At 48.2% G+C, this 13,487-nt stretch overlaps 1 protein-coding gene across 4 annotated transcripts in view; it reads left to right on the plus strand.

Moving 5' to 3' along the window:
* PXN (paxillin) overlaps nucleotides 1–13,487 on the plus strand; it is a 100,287-nt gene that overhangs the window by 79,441 nt on the left and 7,359 nt on the right. For 2 of the 4 annotated variants that reach the window (XM_029619614.1, XM_029619613.1), the window contains exons 9-12: nucleotides 5,856–6,281; nucleotides 6,795–6,875; nucleotides 8,176–8,346; nucleotides 8,855–9,028. In XM_029619614.1, the coding sequence (XP_029475474.1) occupies nucleotides 5,856–6,281; nucleotides 6,795–6,875; nucleotides 8,176–8,346; nucleotides 8,855–9,028 (852 nt within the window). The remainder of the gene's footprint in view (nucleotides 1–5,855; nucleotides 6,282–6,794; nucleotides 6,876–8,175; nucleotides 8,347–8,854; nucleotides 9,029–13,487) is intronic. The other 2 variants (XM_029619615.1, XM_029619616.1) reach the window with 2 other exon arrangements.

The raw sequence follows: 13,487 nt of genomic DNA on the forward strand, positions 1-13,487 counted from the left end.
TCAGCAAGGGCATCCCCTTCAAGAGATGCTCAGGCGACAGCCACCATTGTATGTCTGCGATGGTAGAGTCCCCTGGAACTGTTCGGACACCGGCTTCCAGCGGGACAACAATGCTTTCTGTAATGGACGCATATGCGCAAAAGCCCAGGGGACCATGTCGATAGTGGAGGCCATAGTCCCCAGAATTTGCAGACTGTTGTGACCGTCGGTCCCGACGCCCTCTCTCTGCCCTCCTTACCTCTTTGACGCCTCCCTCTTCGTCCACGGGAAGATTGGCTGCCGCGGCATCCTTCTGCTGAGGTCCTCTGGCGTCCCCGGACTGGCTAGACGCTGCAACCCGCCATGTTTCCTGGAGGTCTAGGGGCGCGAGCGTGCGCGGCACGGCTCTGACTGAAGTACCGGCGATAGTGTGAACCTCGGGGGCGTCCCCCGAAGATGACATCACCTGCAACGGATATATAAGGTCTTAGAAATTGCTAACAGATTGAGTTAGCAAGGAATGACTACGGACTTGCTTCGACTTTCCAAGCTACTCTGCCTCCTCGGACTTACTAAAGGGTTATCCTACCTAAGCTACTCTGCCTCCTCGGACTTACTAGGAGTACCTGCTCCTCGGGGCCCTCGCTCTCTCCTTTGTTTTTCAGGTGACAGTCTGGAACCAGTACTCGCTCCTTGAGGGCCCTTGTTCCCAGACTTACTCGGTACTCTCTTCTGCCTGGAAGTCATCACTGCCAACTACATCAGTAAGTTACCATCGCTCTCTCAGAGCTTTCCCTGGAACCAGGTACTCACTCCTCGAGGACCTATACATTCCAGCTCCTAGGCTTCTATGAGACATTGTGTGAGTGTTACCATCTGGTTCAGTACATGAACTCTGCATACCCTGCATACTCACTATATTTCAGTTTCTCTACAGCTCAGCCTCCAGGGATCGCTGTTCCAGTACCTGAGGGACTACAGCCCAGCCAGGCATTTCAGCTCACTACTGTCAACTCTGGTGGTTCAGTATACTGTCTAATAAAAGAACTAGTGTGTGTCTGTCTCCATACTCTGAGCCTGACCGGTGGTCCCTCTCGGGATCTCCTCCCGGAGGTGTGGTCATCTGCCACCGGTCCAAGGATCCACCCACAACTCTCCTAAATAACAACAGATTGCTAATCCCAAGCAGACTGTTAACTCCTCACAGAACACAGATAATCCCACACCGTGGGAAGTGAGAGAGAAAGAAGATTGTTCACTTGAGCATCCGGGAGAAACACTTTCCTGACCCGGGTGTCGAAGCGAGCTCCCAGGAATTCCAGGACCTGGGAGGGCTGGAGATTGCTCTTGGCGAAGTTGATTATCCAGCTGAGGGAGGTGAGGAGAGCTAGGACCCTGTCGACAGCTAACCTGCAAAGAGTTGAAGACTTGGCCCGCACAAGCCAGTCGTCCAGATAAGGGTGTACTAGAATTCCCTCCCGGTGAAGTGCGGCCGCCACGACCACCATGACCTTGGTAAAAATGGTGGGGAGCAGTGGCGAGTCCGAAGGGCAGCGCTCGGAACTGGAAGTGTTGGTCCAGGATGTGGAAGCGGAGATATCGCTGATGCTCTTGACGAATTGGGATGTGAAAATAAGCCTCCATCAGGGCTAGGGAAGCCAGGTATTCTCCTGGACGAACCACCGCAATGACTGCCCTCAAGGTCTCCATTCGAAATTGGGGCTTCTGGAGGGCACGATTGACCCTCTTGAGATCCAAGATTGGACGAAAGGAATCGTCCTTCTTTGGTACGATGAAGTAGATGGAATACTGGCCGGTGCCTTGCTCCTCCACTGGAACCGGGATTATTGCTTCAAGAAGCTGGAGCCTGTCGACGGTCTGACAGATGGCAGGCCTCTTTTGTCAGCCACAAGGAGAAACGAGATAGAGATCCGGTAGGTCCCTGGCAAATTCTAACGCGTAGCCGCGTCTATCACTTCGAGGACCCCCTGATCCGACTTAATTTGGGCTCATTCCTCGCGAAACTGAGAGAGACGTCCACCTAAGTTTCGCACAGAGGAATGGACCTGCCAGATCTCATTGGGTAGCTGACTTGGCGGACTGATGTTGCTGATTACAGTCTCTGAAGGCCCGAAGGCCACGAAAGAAATGAGACCAAGACTGCGACCTGGAAGTAGTCCCTCTTGGGAAGGAACCCCGTGCCCTGCTGCTGTACCTGCGTTGCTCTCGGAAGCGGGTACGCGTTGGGAAAAACAACTTAGACTGTTTAGGATGGTCCTCTGGCAGCTTATGGACCTTGTTCTCACCCAAGGATTTAATAAGCTGTTCTAGGTCCTCTCCAAAAGCAACTTGCCCTTGAAGGGGAGCGTGCCCATCTGGGCCTTGGAAGAAGAGTCTGCGGACCAGTTAGGCAGACAGAGGAGGCATCTGGCCGACACTGCGGAGACCAACGCGAAGCAAGTCATAGAGGGCATCAGCGCCATATGCAATGGCGCCTTCTAAATGCTCGGCCTCCGCAGGTGCTGAGTAACTGTTGAACCTACCTAAGATACCTGTATCCTCTGGGGGGGCACCTATACCCAATTCCCGCAAAATAAATGGAATAATCAGTTCGAGCTCTTCCCGCTGGAAGAGACGGAGAACCCGAGGATCATCCCCTCCAGGGGAGGAGCAGGCAAAGAAAAATTCTCATCTGGATCCTGGAGGGGCTCTGCGGGAGGCGGAGGTGGATCCGGGGGGAGGGGTGCCCCCTGGACAACCCTAACTTGGACGGATCCTGGTGCCTCCGGTATCACCGGGCGTAGCGGAGCGGAAACCTGAGGGATATTCAAGGGAGGGGGACCCAAGGAAGGGTCCTCAGGCTCCTGTAGGCTGGCTAAGTAAGATTTGTGCATCAAGAGCACAAACTCGGATGATAATCAGGGCCGAGGAATTTTTTCCGAGAGGGCGGCGGGGGGGGAAACGGGGGTTGGAGCTGGAGCGGGGGTCCGGGTCATCACCCTGGACATGCACCGGACTCAAATCGGGGGGTAAAACCTGAAAATCAGGGTCCTCTTCATCCTGGTGCTCTGAAACTACATCGATGCTGACACCTAAAATGGCCGCCGTTTCCGTGGTTTGTGGGTCGGGAATGGCCTGGCCATGCGTCGTGGAGTGCGTCCCCGAGCTAAATTCTTCGGCGCTGCTGAGGAGGGCCTTCCCCACCCGGCAAGCAGTCGGAACATAAATTATCGTGGGAGAGCCGGGGGCCAGCTCTCCACAAGCCAGGCACACATTTGAACGCGGCATGAGGGCAGAGAAGCTGCCGCGAAGGAACAGCAAACAGGTTATGAGAGAGGAAAACCCCCAGGGAGAAGCGCAGGCAATCAAACCCTGCACTCCCTGCTATTGAGCCACAGAAATTGAATAAAAACTCCTGCCTGCCTGGTAAATCCTGCTGCTTTAATTTAAGTTAATTATGTTTGTGAATCAGGGGAATGAGACCTCCCTGTAGAACACCCGAGGAATGAAATTTCTCGGTTAAGGCAGGAGCCTGAGGGGGAGTGACTGGCACCACCAGTATCGCCCCTATAGACTAACAAGGTCACCAGGAAGGGAGCCTAGGCTGACCAAAGCAAGGGGCAGGCCCCCTTAGGCCCCCCAAGAGCGAGGGAGACAGAGCTGTCTCCCTAACACAGAGGAAAAATAAAATCTTTTTTTTTTTTTTTGCTTTCAATTTAGCTTGAGCTTGCCCCACGAATGAGAAAAGAAACCCCACAGGGAAAAGGGCAAGCTAACAGGGAACCGCAGGTTGAGCTGTCCTATCTGCTGGAGTCAGACAAATACTGAAGGGCTGCAGGGTAGGCTCTGTCCTGATATAGGATACCCTTTCAGTTTTAGTCTGTCTCCATCTGCTGGACAGAAGGCTCAAACCATAGTCTGGACTGATCCAGGTACGTACAGGGAAAGAGATTCTAATGGATGCATAGCAGGCTGGAATTGTGTATATGGGGAGATTCTAATTACTCCTGGGGGAATTCTGCACCAAAAAAAAAAATTCTGTGCACAAAACTTAAAATTCTGCAAGGTTCTGCATACTTTATATTGGTAAAAAAAAAATGCAATATACATGACAGCCTTTAAGTAATTTAAAATGTAATACAGAAAAAAGTTATTACTTCAAGATGCAGAATTTTAAATATTTTGAGCAGAATTTCTCTAGAAGTTCACTGTAAGAGTGTCCCTTCCATTCTCTCTCCCTAATTCCCTGGCCACTTTGCCCTCTCAGGCCCCAACTCTTCCAACTGCCAGTATCTCTCCTCTCCCCCTCTAGGCTCAACCCCTTCCACTCTATTTCCACTCCCAGAGTTTGACCTCTCTGTCAGTACTGCCCCTCACACAGGCTCCCTCTGTCCCTCTCTCTCTCTCTCTCGCACACACAGGCTTCCTCTCTCTAGGGCACATACACCCCCCCCCCCCTTATACCTGCTCCCTCACTCTCTCTCGCACACACACACAGGGTCCTTCTCTCTTGCACACACACATTCCCTCATACAGGGTCCTTCTCTCTTGCGCACACACACCCACACAGGCTCTCTCTCACACCTACACAATCCCTTTACACAGTCTCCCTCTCTCACAAACAAACAAGCACTCTCACATACACACAATCCCTTTTTCACACACACCAGCTCCCAATTTCTCACACATATACACATTCCTTCATAATCTCCTTACATAGGTGCCCTCTCTTTGGCACCCACAGTGATGCACCCTCACACATGCTCTCTCTCACCCCCTCCAGGCTTGTAGTCTTACACACAACATACACACTCGCTTACTTGCTCCATCTTTGCCGTGAATGGGATGGGCTCTGCTCACGGCACACCGGGGCCGCCTCCATTCTGTGCAGAAAATGGCAATTCTGCGCAAATTCTGTGCTCTGTAGTAGCGCAGAATTCCCCCAGAATTATTCTAATGGATGCACATCAAGCTGTCACTGAATATGAGTGGGGGATAAAGATTTTCTAATGGATGCAGAGCAGGCTGTCACTGTATGAGTCGGGGATAGAGAGGTTATGATGGATGCACAGCAGGCTGACACTGTGTATATGGGGAGTAGAGATTCTAATGAATGCAGAGCAGGCTGTAACTATATGTATGTATGAGGGGTAGAGAGGTTCTGATGGATGCACAGCAGGCTGCCACTCTGTATGTCGGGGTTGGAGAGTTTCTGATAGATGCACAGCAAGCTGTCACTGTGTGTGTGTGGGGGTGGGGGGGGGGTTAGGTTCTGCTTGATGCATAGTAGGCTGTCACTGTATGTATGTGGGGGATTAGAGAGGTTATGTTGGATGTACAGCAGGCTGTCACTGCATGTGTCTATGAGGGGAAGAGAGATTCTGCTGTATGCCCAGTAGGCTCTCACTGTATGTTTTGAGGGGTTAGAGAGGTTCTGATGGATACATAGCAGGCTGTAACTGTATGTATGTATGAGGGGTAGAGAGTTTTTGATAGATGTACAGCAGGCTGTCTTTGTATGTGTGTGTGAGGGGGGGTTAGGTTCTGCTGGATGCATAGTAGGCTGTCACTGTATGTGTGTGTGTGGGTTAGAGAGGTTCTGATAGATGCACTGCAGGCTGTCACTGTATGTGTGTGTGTGTTTTGGGGGGAGGGGGTAAGAGTGGTTCTGATGGATGCATAAACAGCTGTATCTTTGTTTGAAAGTCTCTGGGTACAGTTTAAGCTGTAGGACTGTGAGGTTCTTCATAGAATTTGTGCCAGCCATGTTTTGATTTCTCCCAGGCGTGCACATGGCACTTCTCAAGGAGAACTGATCTTTTTATCTTGCACTCTCTCTTGTCTTGCTCTTTCTTTTCTTGTCTGTTTCTCATTAGATTATAATTCCTCCAGAATCTCCAACTACAGTGAGAAGAACCATCTTGGTCCCAACTTCTCCTCTTTTCAAACAGTTTGAAGATGTATCCCACCATGTCGCTTCAAAAGCTATATCCCCTCCCCTTCCTTTTCCTCCACTCCCCCCTCCTCCTGCACTTCCCTATACACTTCCTACTGCTCCCATACCTCCAATTCCAACCTCCTCATTTCCCATCCTGTACTCCCAGCCTGTACCACCTGGGGTTACTGTCTCTAATGATTACCAGGACCTCTCCTCTGCTGCTCCTGAAGATATTAGGCTCCTCTCTTCATCTCTGGACCAGAATCATGCTATGCAGCCTTTGCCAGCAAGAATGTCACCTCCTGCCAAAACCCAAGCTTCTATTGGCTGTCAGACTGAGGATCCATTCTTCCAGCCAGTACAGGCAGGCTCCTTTCTTTCTGCTTTTTATTGCAGTCTCTTCTGAAAGGCTTGTCTTCATTTTTAAGGGAAGCTCATTTATATGCAGAATGAACACTTATTTAGCCCACTGAGTTTTTCATGCAGTATATGGAGAAGTGTTGCACAGTCTCTCTGAACATATTTAGTATGGAATCTGCTGAGTCTGATAGTTTCTGATGAAAGCTGCCAGCATTAGATTTTTATAGCAAATATATCCTAAACTCTGTATTCTCACTCCCTGCAGCCAAATTCAAACAGAGAAACAGAGATGAAGACCTCAAGGCCCATCTGGTCTACCTATTCCATTTTCCTGCTGTAATAGCACTGACCCTTTTGAGTCTCTGACTTAGTATTGCTTCCTCACGGACAAGGATCTTCTATGCTTGTCTCAGACTTTCTTGCATTCCAGTTTCATTTTTGTCTCCAGTGCATTGGAAGGCTTTTCTGTGAAAATACAATTTCTGCAGAATAATTATGGCCTCTGTTTTATTTGCAGATGATTATGACTCCAGCTGTAGGCCTACATAAGGGTGCACAAACAGCCCATCTGCTTTTCAGCCCTACCATTACTGAAAAGGCAAGATGCTCCTGGTTCTCAGCATGGACTGCTGTTTGAGTGATTCTGTGCATGGTGTGGTGTTAGCAGGAATACGGGTTTTATGGTCTCTGGCATCATGGATGTTGTTACCCTGGATGTATAGTTATTTGTCTTCATATTGGGCTATTCTCAAGGGTACCAGATCCATTTTGGTTCTGAGAAATTTTTGCATGTTTGTTGTTGAGAGTGCAGTGAATGTAATTGTTTCCATAGGTACAGTTCATGGGCTTTGGGTTTTATTTTAATAAAATTTGATTCAGAATATTTGACTACCTTTACTTTATTGACCATGATTGACCATGACTAAGATGGGGATTTCTTGGTACTTTAGGGCTTCCTGTCATTGTTGGGAACTCCTGGAGAAAGAAACATGTTGCTGCTCCTGAGATGGGAAATTTTTCTTCTGATTGAATTGACAGGAGACTCTGTTGTGTTTTTCCACAAACCCCACAATATGATGAGTGTTTTGCTGTAGTCACCCAGCAGTCATTGTATTCCTGTTCTTCTCTTATCTCCCTTAAGAATATAAGAGATACCATAATGGATCAGAACAGCTTTCCATTGAGCCCAGCATCCTGTCTATGATGGTGGCCATTGGCCAATTGCATAACTAGGAAGTAGCTGGCAGATCCATTCCTTGTTGCTCACTCCAAGGAATAAGTGGTGGCTTTGCCAAGCTTACCCTTTCTAGCCTTTTGCTGTGCCCTGTTTTCTCTAATGGCGAGATTCTTTCCAGGATGAGGATTTAGCATATGGTTTTCCTGAACTGTACTCCTGCCAGCATTATCTTGTGTCATTAGTATTAGCTCTGCAGAGCTATCAGTAGCAATCTGTTTTTGAGGGCAGGTGTAAATTGTGAAGAAGGAAAATGTTTTAATAAGAAAGCATAGTGATACAGATAATCTGTATCTGATAGAGAAAGAGCATTGAGAAGTATAAGCAGGGTGACCTACACAAATGGAATATGGTGAAGCCTAAAGCTGAAATTATTAAATACCTTTATCCAACAACTTAAAGCTTATATAACTGTATTGATGAAGAAGAAGGGTTGATGTTAAATGAACACAGACATTAAAATGTAATGGGAACAAGGTGGACTAGGAAACTTTAATAGTTTTGTTTCTTTTAGAAGAGCCCCTCTCACCCCAGCCCTGTCATTCTTCTCTGCCTGGATGCTTCTGGGCTCAGAATTCTGCTGGAAGAGATCTTAGTTTAAGTTGGTAATTAGAGCAAATGATGAGAAAATTTCTGTTCTTCTGTCTTTTTTTCTTTTTTTCAGTTCATGACACAAGGTAAAGGTGGAAGTGGCTCCCCTCCGTCTGCACCCCCAAAACCTGGGAGTCAACTGGATAACATGTTGGGGAGCCTGCAGTCTGATTTGAACAAACTTGGGGTGGCTACAGTGGCCAAAGGCGTCTGCGGAGCATGTAAAAAGCCTATTGCTGGACAGGTGAGTATAATTCCTGTAAAGCTTGGAGAGGTCTGTCCAAGGCACATGAAATCTTCTGACTTTGCACTCTTTGAGGTGAGGTTCCTGACTATCATCTTTATCTTTATTTAAAATTGATGAATTGCTTACTTGTAAGCACTAAATGATGTACAAGTAGAACAATCAAAAGCACAAATGTCACAACAACATTTCAAAAACATATAACACAACAACTTGTACCCTCCACAGATTTTGCTCCATTGAGCATTAAAGGCTTTAAAAAAATATTAATAATAAGCCTGTCTGAAAAGGAAAGTTTTAAGCAAGGTCTTGAATGTCTTCATACTATCTGCCAATTGCAGAGCCTCTGGAAGACCGTTCCAAAAAAATAGGGGCTGCGATTGAAAAAGCACAGTCTCTTGCGCTAACAAGACGGGCATGCTGCATAGATGGTATATCTGTGATGACCTCAGTTGACGTAAGGGAAGGTAGACATGTAAAAGCGCATTTCTCTTCCTTCTTTCTACAGGTTGTCACAGCAATGGGGAGAACCTGGCACCCAGAGCACTTCGTCTGTACGCATTGTCAGGAGGAAATTGGATCAAGAAATTTCTTTGAACGGGACAGTCAGCCCTACTGTGAAAAGGATTATCATAACTTGTTCTCCCCTCGCTGCTACTACTGTAATGGGCCAATCCTTGATGTGAGTTCCTTCTCTAAGGGGTGGAGAGTAAGGAGTTTCAACTGTAGTGCAGTGCCTGTGTATGGGGATTATCTGTAAAAACAATGGAAATATTGAATAAATGTTTTTCCAGCTCAGTCAGAATCAGGGCTGGGATTCTGGCATCATGAGCTGCTTTTTTTTTTTTTGTAATAAACTTTTTTATTGCAAACAGTAATCTAAGTACAAAGATGATAAGAATCAATAATTTAATTTTTCCCCCAGTTTCTCCCCAACTCCCCTTCTCCACCCTACACAGAAATCAAGGAAGAAGCGCAGAGTGGAATAACACAATTTAGTTCAGCAGGAACCATAAATCTCGAGTCATTTAAGAAACGGTAAATTTTTCTTGACTCTGGGTCCAAAGTCTGTAGCAAACTTTTTCATATAGCATTATAAAAGTTCTGTACCTTTTCTGTTTTCAGGTTTGCAGTTTTGTATTCCATAGTCATCATTTCAAACATTTGGGATCGCCACATCTCTATCAGGCCGATACAGTAAAGCGCGGCCGCGGTTACCCTGTTTCTAACCCGCTTTGTATGCACAATTTGGATGCGTATGTCTAACCCGCGATTCAGTATCCGGTTTTACGCGTCCTTACCGCTTCTTGAAATCAACGCTTATCCCTTTCCGCCCGCGGCATGTATATGATATGTTAATGATCGGATTAGCTATTCCCTCCGATACAGTAACATGCGCCCAGATTATCGCCTTTTTAACCAGCTATTTTGCCGCGTCTTTAACCTGCAAATTTACCGCCTACCCTGACCCTGGCGTTAGTGTGGTGAACTTAGCCGCCCAGTCCCAAACCAACCCAATCCACAGAAAAAAATGCTTCTCGCACAAGGGGGAAAAATTATTACAAAAAATAAAGCAAGGCGCAGGGCGAAAATCATTTCTGTATTACGCTCGGGCATTGGGGATTGCCAGCTTGACTCAGGCAAGCCCCAGCAGCCGGCGATCGGCGGCAGGGAGCGCAACAAAGCACCTGTGCGTGCAGCTCCGATTTTCCGCCTCCTTCGGACGGGCAAGAGAGACGAAATTTCACGGGCAAACTTTCCTCCAGCTCCCGGTCACCTGCCCTGGCCGCGGCCACGCAAGCCCCCAGCAGCAGCAGCAGCAGAAGGGCGTCCATGGGTGCCGGTCTCCCGTGCGGGCGTGCTGACAGCTCCGGAGCAGCCCCAGTCCTCTCTCCCCTCCTCCCGAGGTGCACACCGCGGCTCCCCTACCTCCCGGGGGCAGCCGGTGGCGAGAGCAGCCCAGCTGGACGTCCGAGGTCATGGCGCGCGTTCATGCGCCTGCTGCTTTGAGCGCCCAAATTGGGCGTACAGGCGTGCGTTCATGCACCTTCGTCGGCAGGGGCTGCTGGAAGCCGCCTAGCATGGGGAGCGCCCGATCCGTCCCGGGCTGCTGAAGCCGCTCTCGCCGCCGGCTGCCCCCGAGAGGCAGGGGAGCCGCGGTGCGCGCCTCGGGAGGAGGGGAGAGAGGACTGGGGCTGCTCCAAAGCTGTCAGCGCGCCCGCATGGGAGACTGGCACCCATGGACGCCCTTCTGCTGCTGCTGCTGGGGGTTTGCGAGGCCGCGGCCAGGGCAGGTGAGCGGGGGTTGGGGGAAAGTTTGGCCGTTAAATTTTCTCTCTCTTGCCCGTCCGAAGGAGGCGGAAATTCGGAGCTGCGCGCACAGGTGCTTTGTTGCGCTCCCTGCCGCCAATGGCCGGCTGCTGGGGCTTGCTGCTGCCGGCGCTCAAGGCAGCGGGGTCTGTAGGAGAACCATCTACTTTCCTGGTGGAATGACATTTGAAATGACAGGTACCAGCGCACCCAGGATACTGTATAGGCGCTGTATACCGCTCTATACAGTAAAATGGATTGCGCACGCCTACCGCTTCATGGACGTGCTTTGGACCCAGCTTGCATTTGCGTCTCATTTGAATGCTATATTGAGCGGTATGTGATCCAAACTCTGCGCGCGGCAAACAAGGGTGCGCCCGGCACTGCTGCACTCTTTCTTACGTGTCCTTACTGTATCGGCCTGTATATCAGGCGGGAGTGTATCAAGCCATTTAAGAAAAATACAACGCTTTGCCATTAAACAAGCCTTAACCAAAATATGAGCTTTTATTCAAAACTCTCCAGGTATTTTCCACTATTTAATAGAGCCTACCTCCCACTGTTCCAAGTCGGGTAATATGGCCAAGAGCCATGCACCAGAGCTCCTTCCAGAGCCCTGTATCATTGGCTTTAAATCTGGCCACCAGATGTCGATTTCCCCCTCCCTTCTAGGAAATGCTGTGACTCGTACATAATTTGAATGGGGTCCAATTTCAGCCACTGGTTGGTTAGGAAAGTTAGCTGGATAAACTTAGCCATCTAACTCAACTGGGATATTTAATAGCAGAGCCATGCCACTACATATACCCCAATGTCTTAAAGTTATCCAACTACCTGCTGGATAACGCTGAAAATCAACATTCTCATTATTTTTCTTATAGGATAAATTTTAAACTTGCTGCCCTGGTATTCAAGGCAATCAATGATGAAAACCGCAATTCCCTGTACGAATGCACTTATTTAGCCGGATTAGTTGATAAATATATTCCTCATTGTGTGCTAAGATCCCTTGAACATCATTTATTGGTCCTTCGGCCTGTTTCCAGGACATCTGAAAGTGGATATTTTGTGTGGGTCGTCTGCTATTGAGGAATTCATTTCCTTTAACACTGTGAGAACTTACTAAGCGCAAGTCTTTTTGATGGCAGCTCCAGGCTTTCCTTCTACGTTATCTAGGCTTTTTAACTTTCTTTTATTTATTTAAAAATTCTTCTGCCCCACCATCCTGAGTGAGGAACAATACATGTAAATAGTATTCATAAAACATAATAAAACAAGCATGCAAACAAACCCATATATAATAAAATATTTAGCAGTTATAGATTAAAATTAAGCAAAAGCCTGCATTAATATTAATTCTGTGGTCTCCCAGCAAACCTACTGGGAGACCACAGAAAATGCCCGCTCCGGGCTGAACCTAGCTTTGCGTCTTTAACACAGGGAATTAAAAGCAAATCTTGATTCTGCAAAAGCAAAGTGTGTAAAGGCTGATACGACTGTAAAATATCTTTAATACTGTGGCTTTCCCTCATGCACAACTTTGAATATCAAAGGCACTATTTTAAAGGAAACCTTATATTGAATTGGCAGTCAGTGTAATTGTTTTAAAATGGGAATAATATGATCAACCTGTGAGCTAGATATAATAAGCTGAGCTGCAGCGTTTTCTGTTCGTTGTAAGACCTAAAACTGAGTTTTTGGCAAACCCATGTAAAGAATTGCAGTAGTCCAAAGCAGTAACAACAAAAGCCTGCATAGTCCAAAAATAACAACAAAAGTCTGCACAATGGTTTGAAAGTCTTGCATTGATATCACATATTTTAGCCATTTTGCCAATCTCAAGTGATAAAATGCAATCTTTAATACTGAAAGTATTTGGAGATTCAAGGTCAGATGTGTGTCCAACTAAACCCCTAAGTTACGGACACTGTGCAAAAATCAAAGGTAGTAGGTCGACTGTTACGTTCGGTGGTTCACAGGATGCCCCTGCGATCTGCCTTCCTCACCATGCTGCCGGCTGCTCTTCATGGCTGAATGCCGCCATGCCACACCTGGCCCAGCTCTGCCTAGGCGTGCACGCACAACATACATCGTGTCTTAAAGGGCCCACGGTGGGAAAAGCCCTGCAACACCCTCTGATCATGTCAGCAGGCCTCAGCAACAGGTCTCCTGTCAAGTCCAGAGCCTTCCTTATTCCTGCTCTTCTGCCGTGCTCTGACTTCCTTCTGTGTTCAGCCTTTCCTTTGCCTTGCTTCGGTCCTTGCCCTGTCCGTCCAATCTTGCTTTGTCCTTGGCCTGGCCTTTCAGATTCTGACTTCTGCCTTGGATCTTGACCTCTCTTGCTTGCTGCCTGGACCTAATCTTCACTTTGGATCTGACTATGCCTTGTGCCTGATGCTTGCCCCGACCTCTGGCCTATCTACGGTATCCCTTGTCTGCTACCTGCCCCTTCTCTGGCCTGTCCCCGGTATCTCCTTTCTGCCGCCAGTCCCGATTCTGGTCTGCCCTTGGACACTCTGCCTGATTGCCCCAGGGACCCACCTAAGTCCTGTCGGCCGCCAGAACCCAAGGGCTCAACCTGTGGGGGAGGTAGCTTGTTTAGGTGAAGCTCCAGCTTGTTCTGCTGCAGGGCATGTCTGCCAGCTGTTGGCATGGGCTGCGCCAATCACACCACAACACTAAGGGCCCACAGATACCATCAAAGCCTCAGATTTGTTGACGTTTAAAGAAAGACCGTTCTCACTCAACCAAAGATGAGCATCACGCAAACAATTTGTCAGCCTGTTAGTCGAAATATCAAGCCTCTGGACAACAGGGCATATGATCTGTTT

This window comes from Rhinatrema bivittatum, chromosome 11, assembly GCF_901001135.1.
Source record: "Rhinatrema bivittatum chromosome 11, aRhiBiv1.1, whole genome shotgun sequence".
NCBI classification, from domain to species: domain Eukaryota; kingdom Metazoa; phylum Chordata; class Amphibia; order Gymnophiona; family Rhinatrematidae; genus Rhinatrema; species Rhinatrema bivittatum.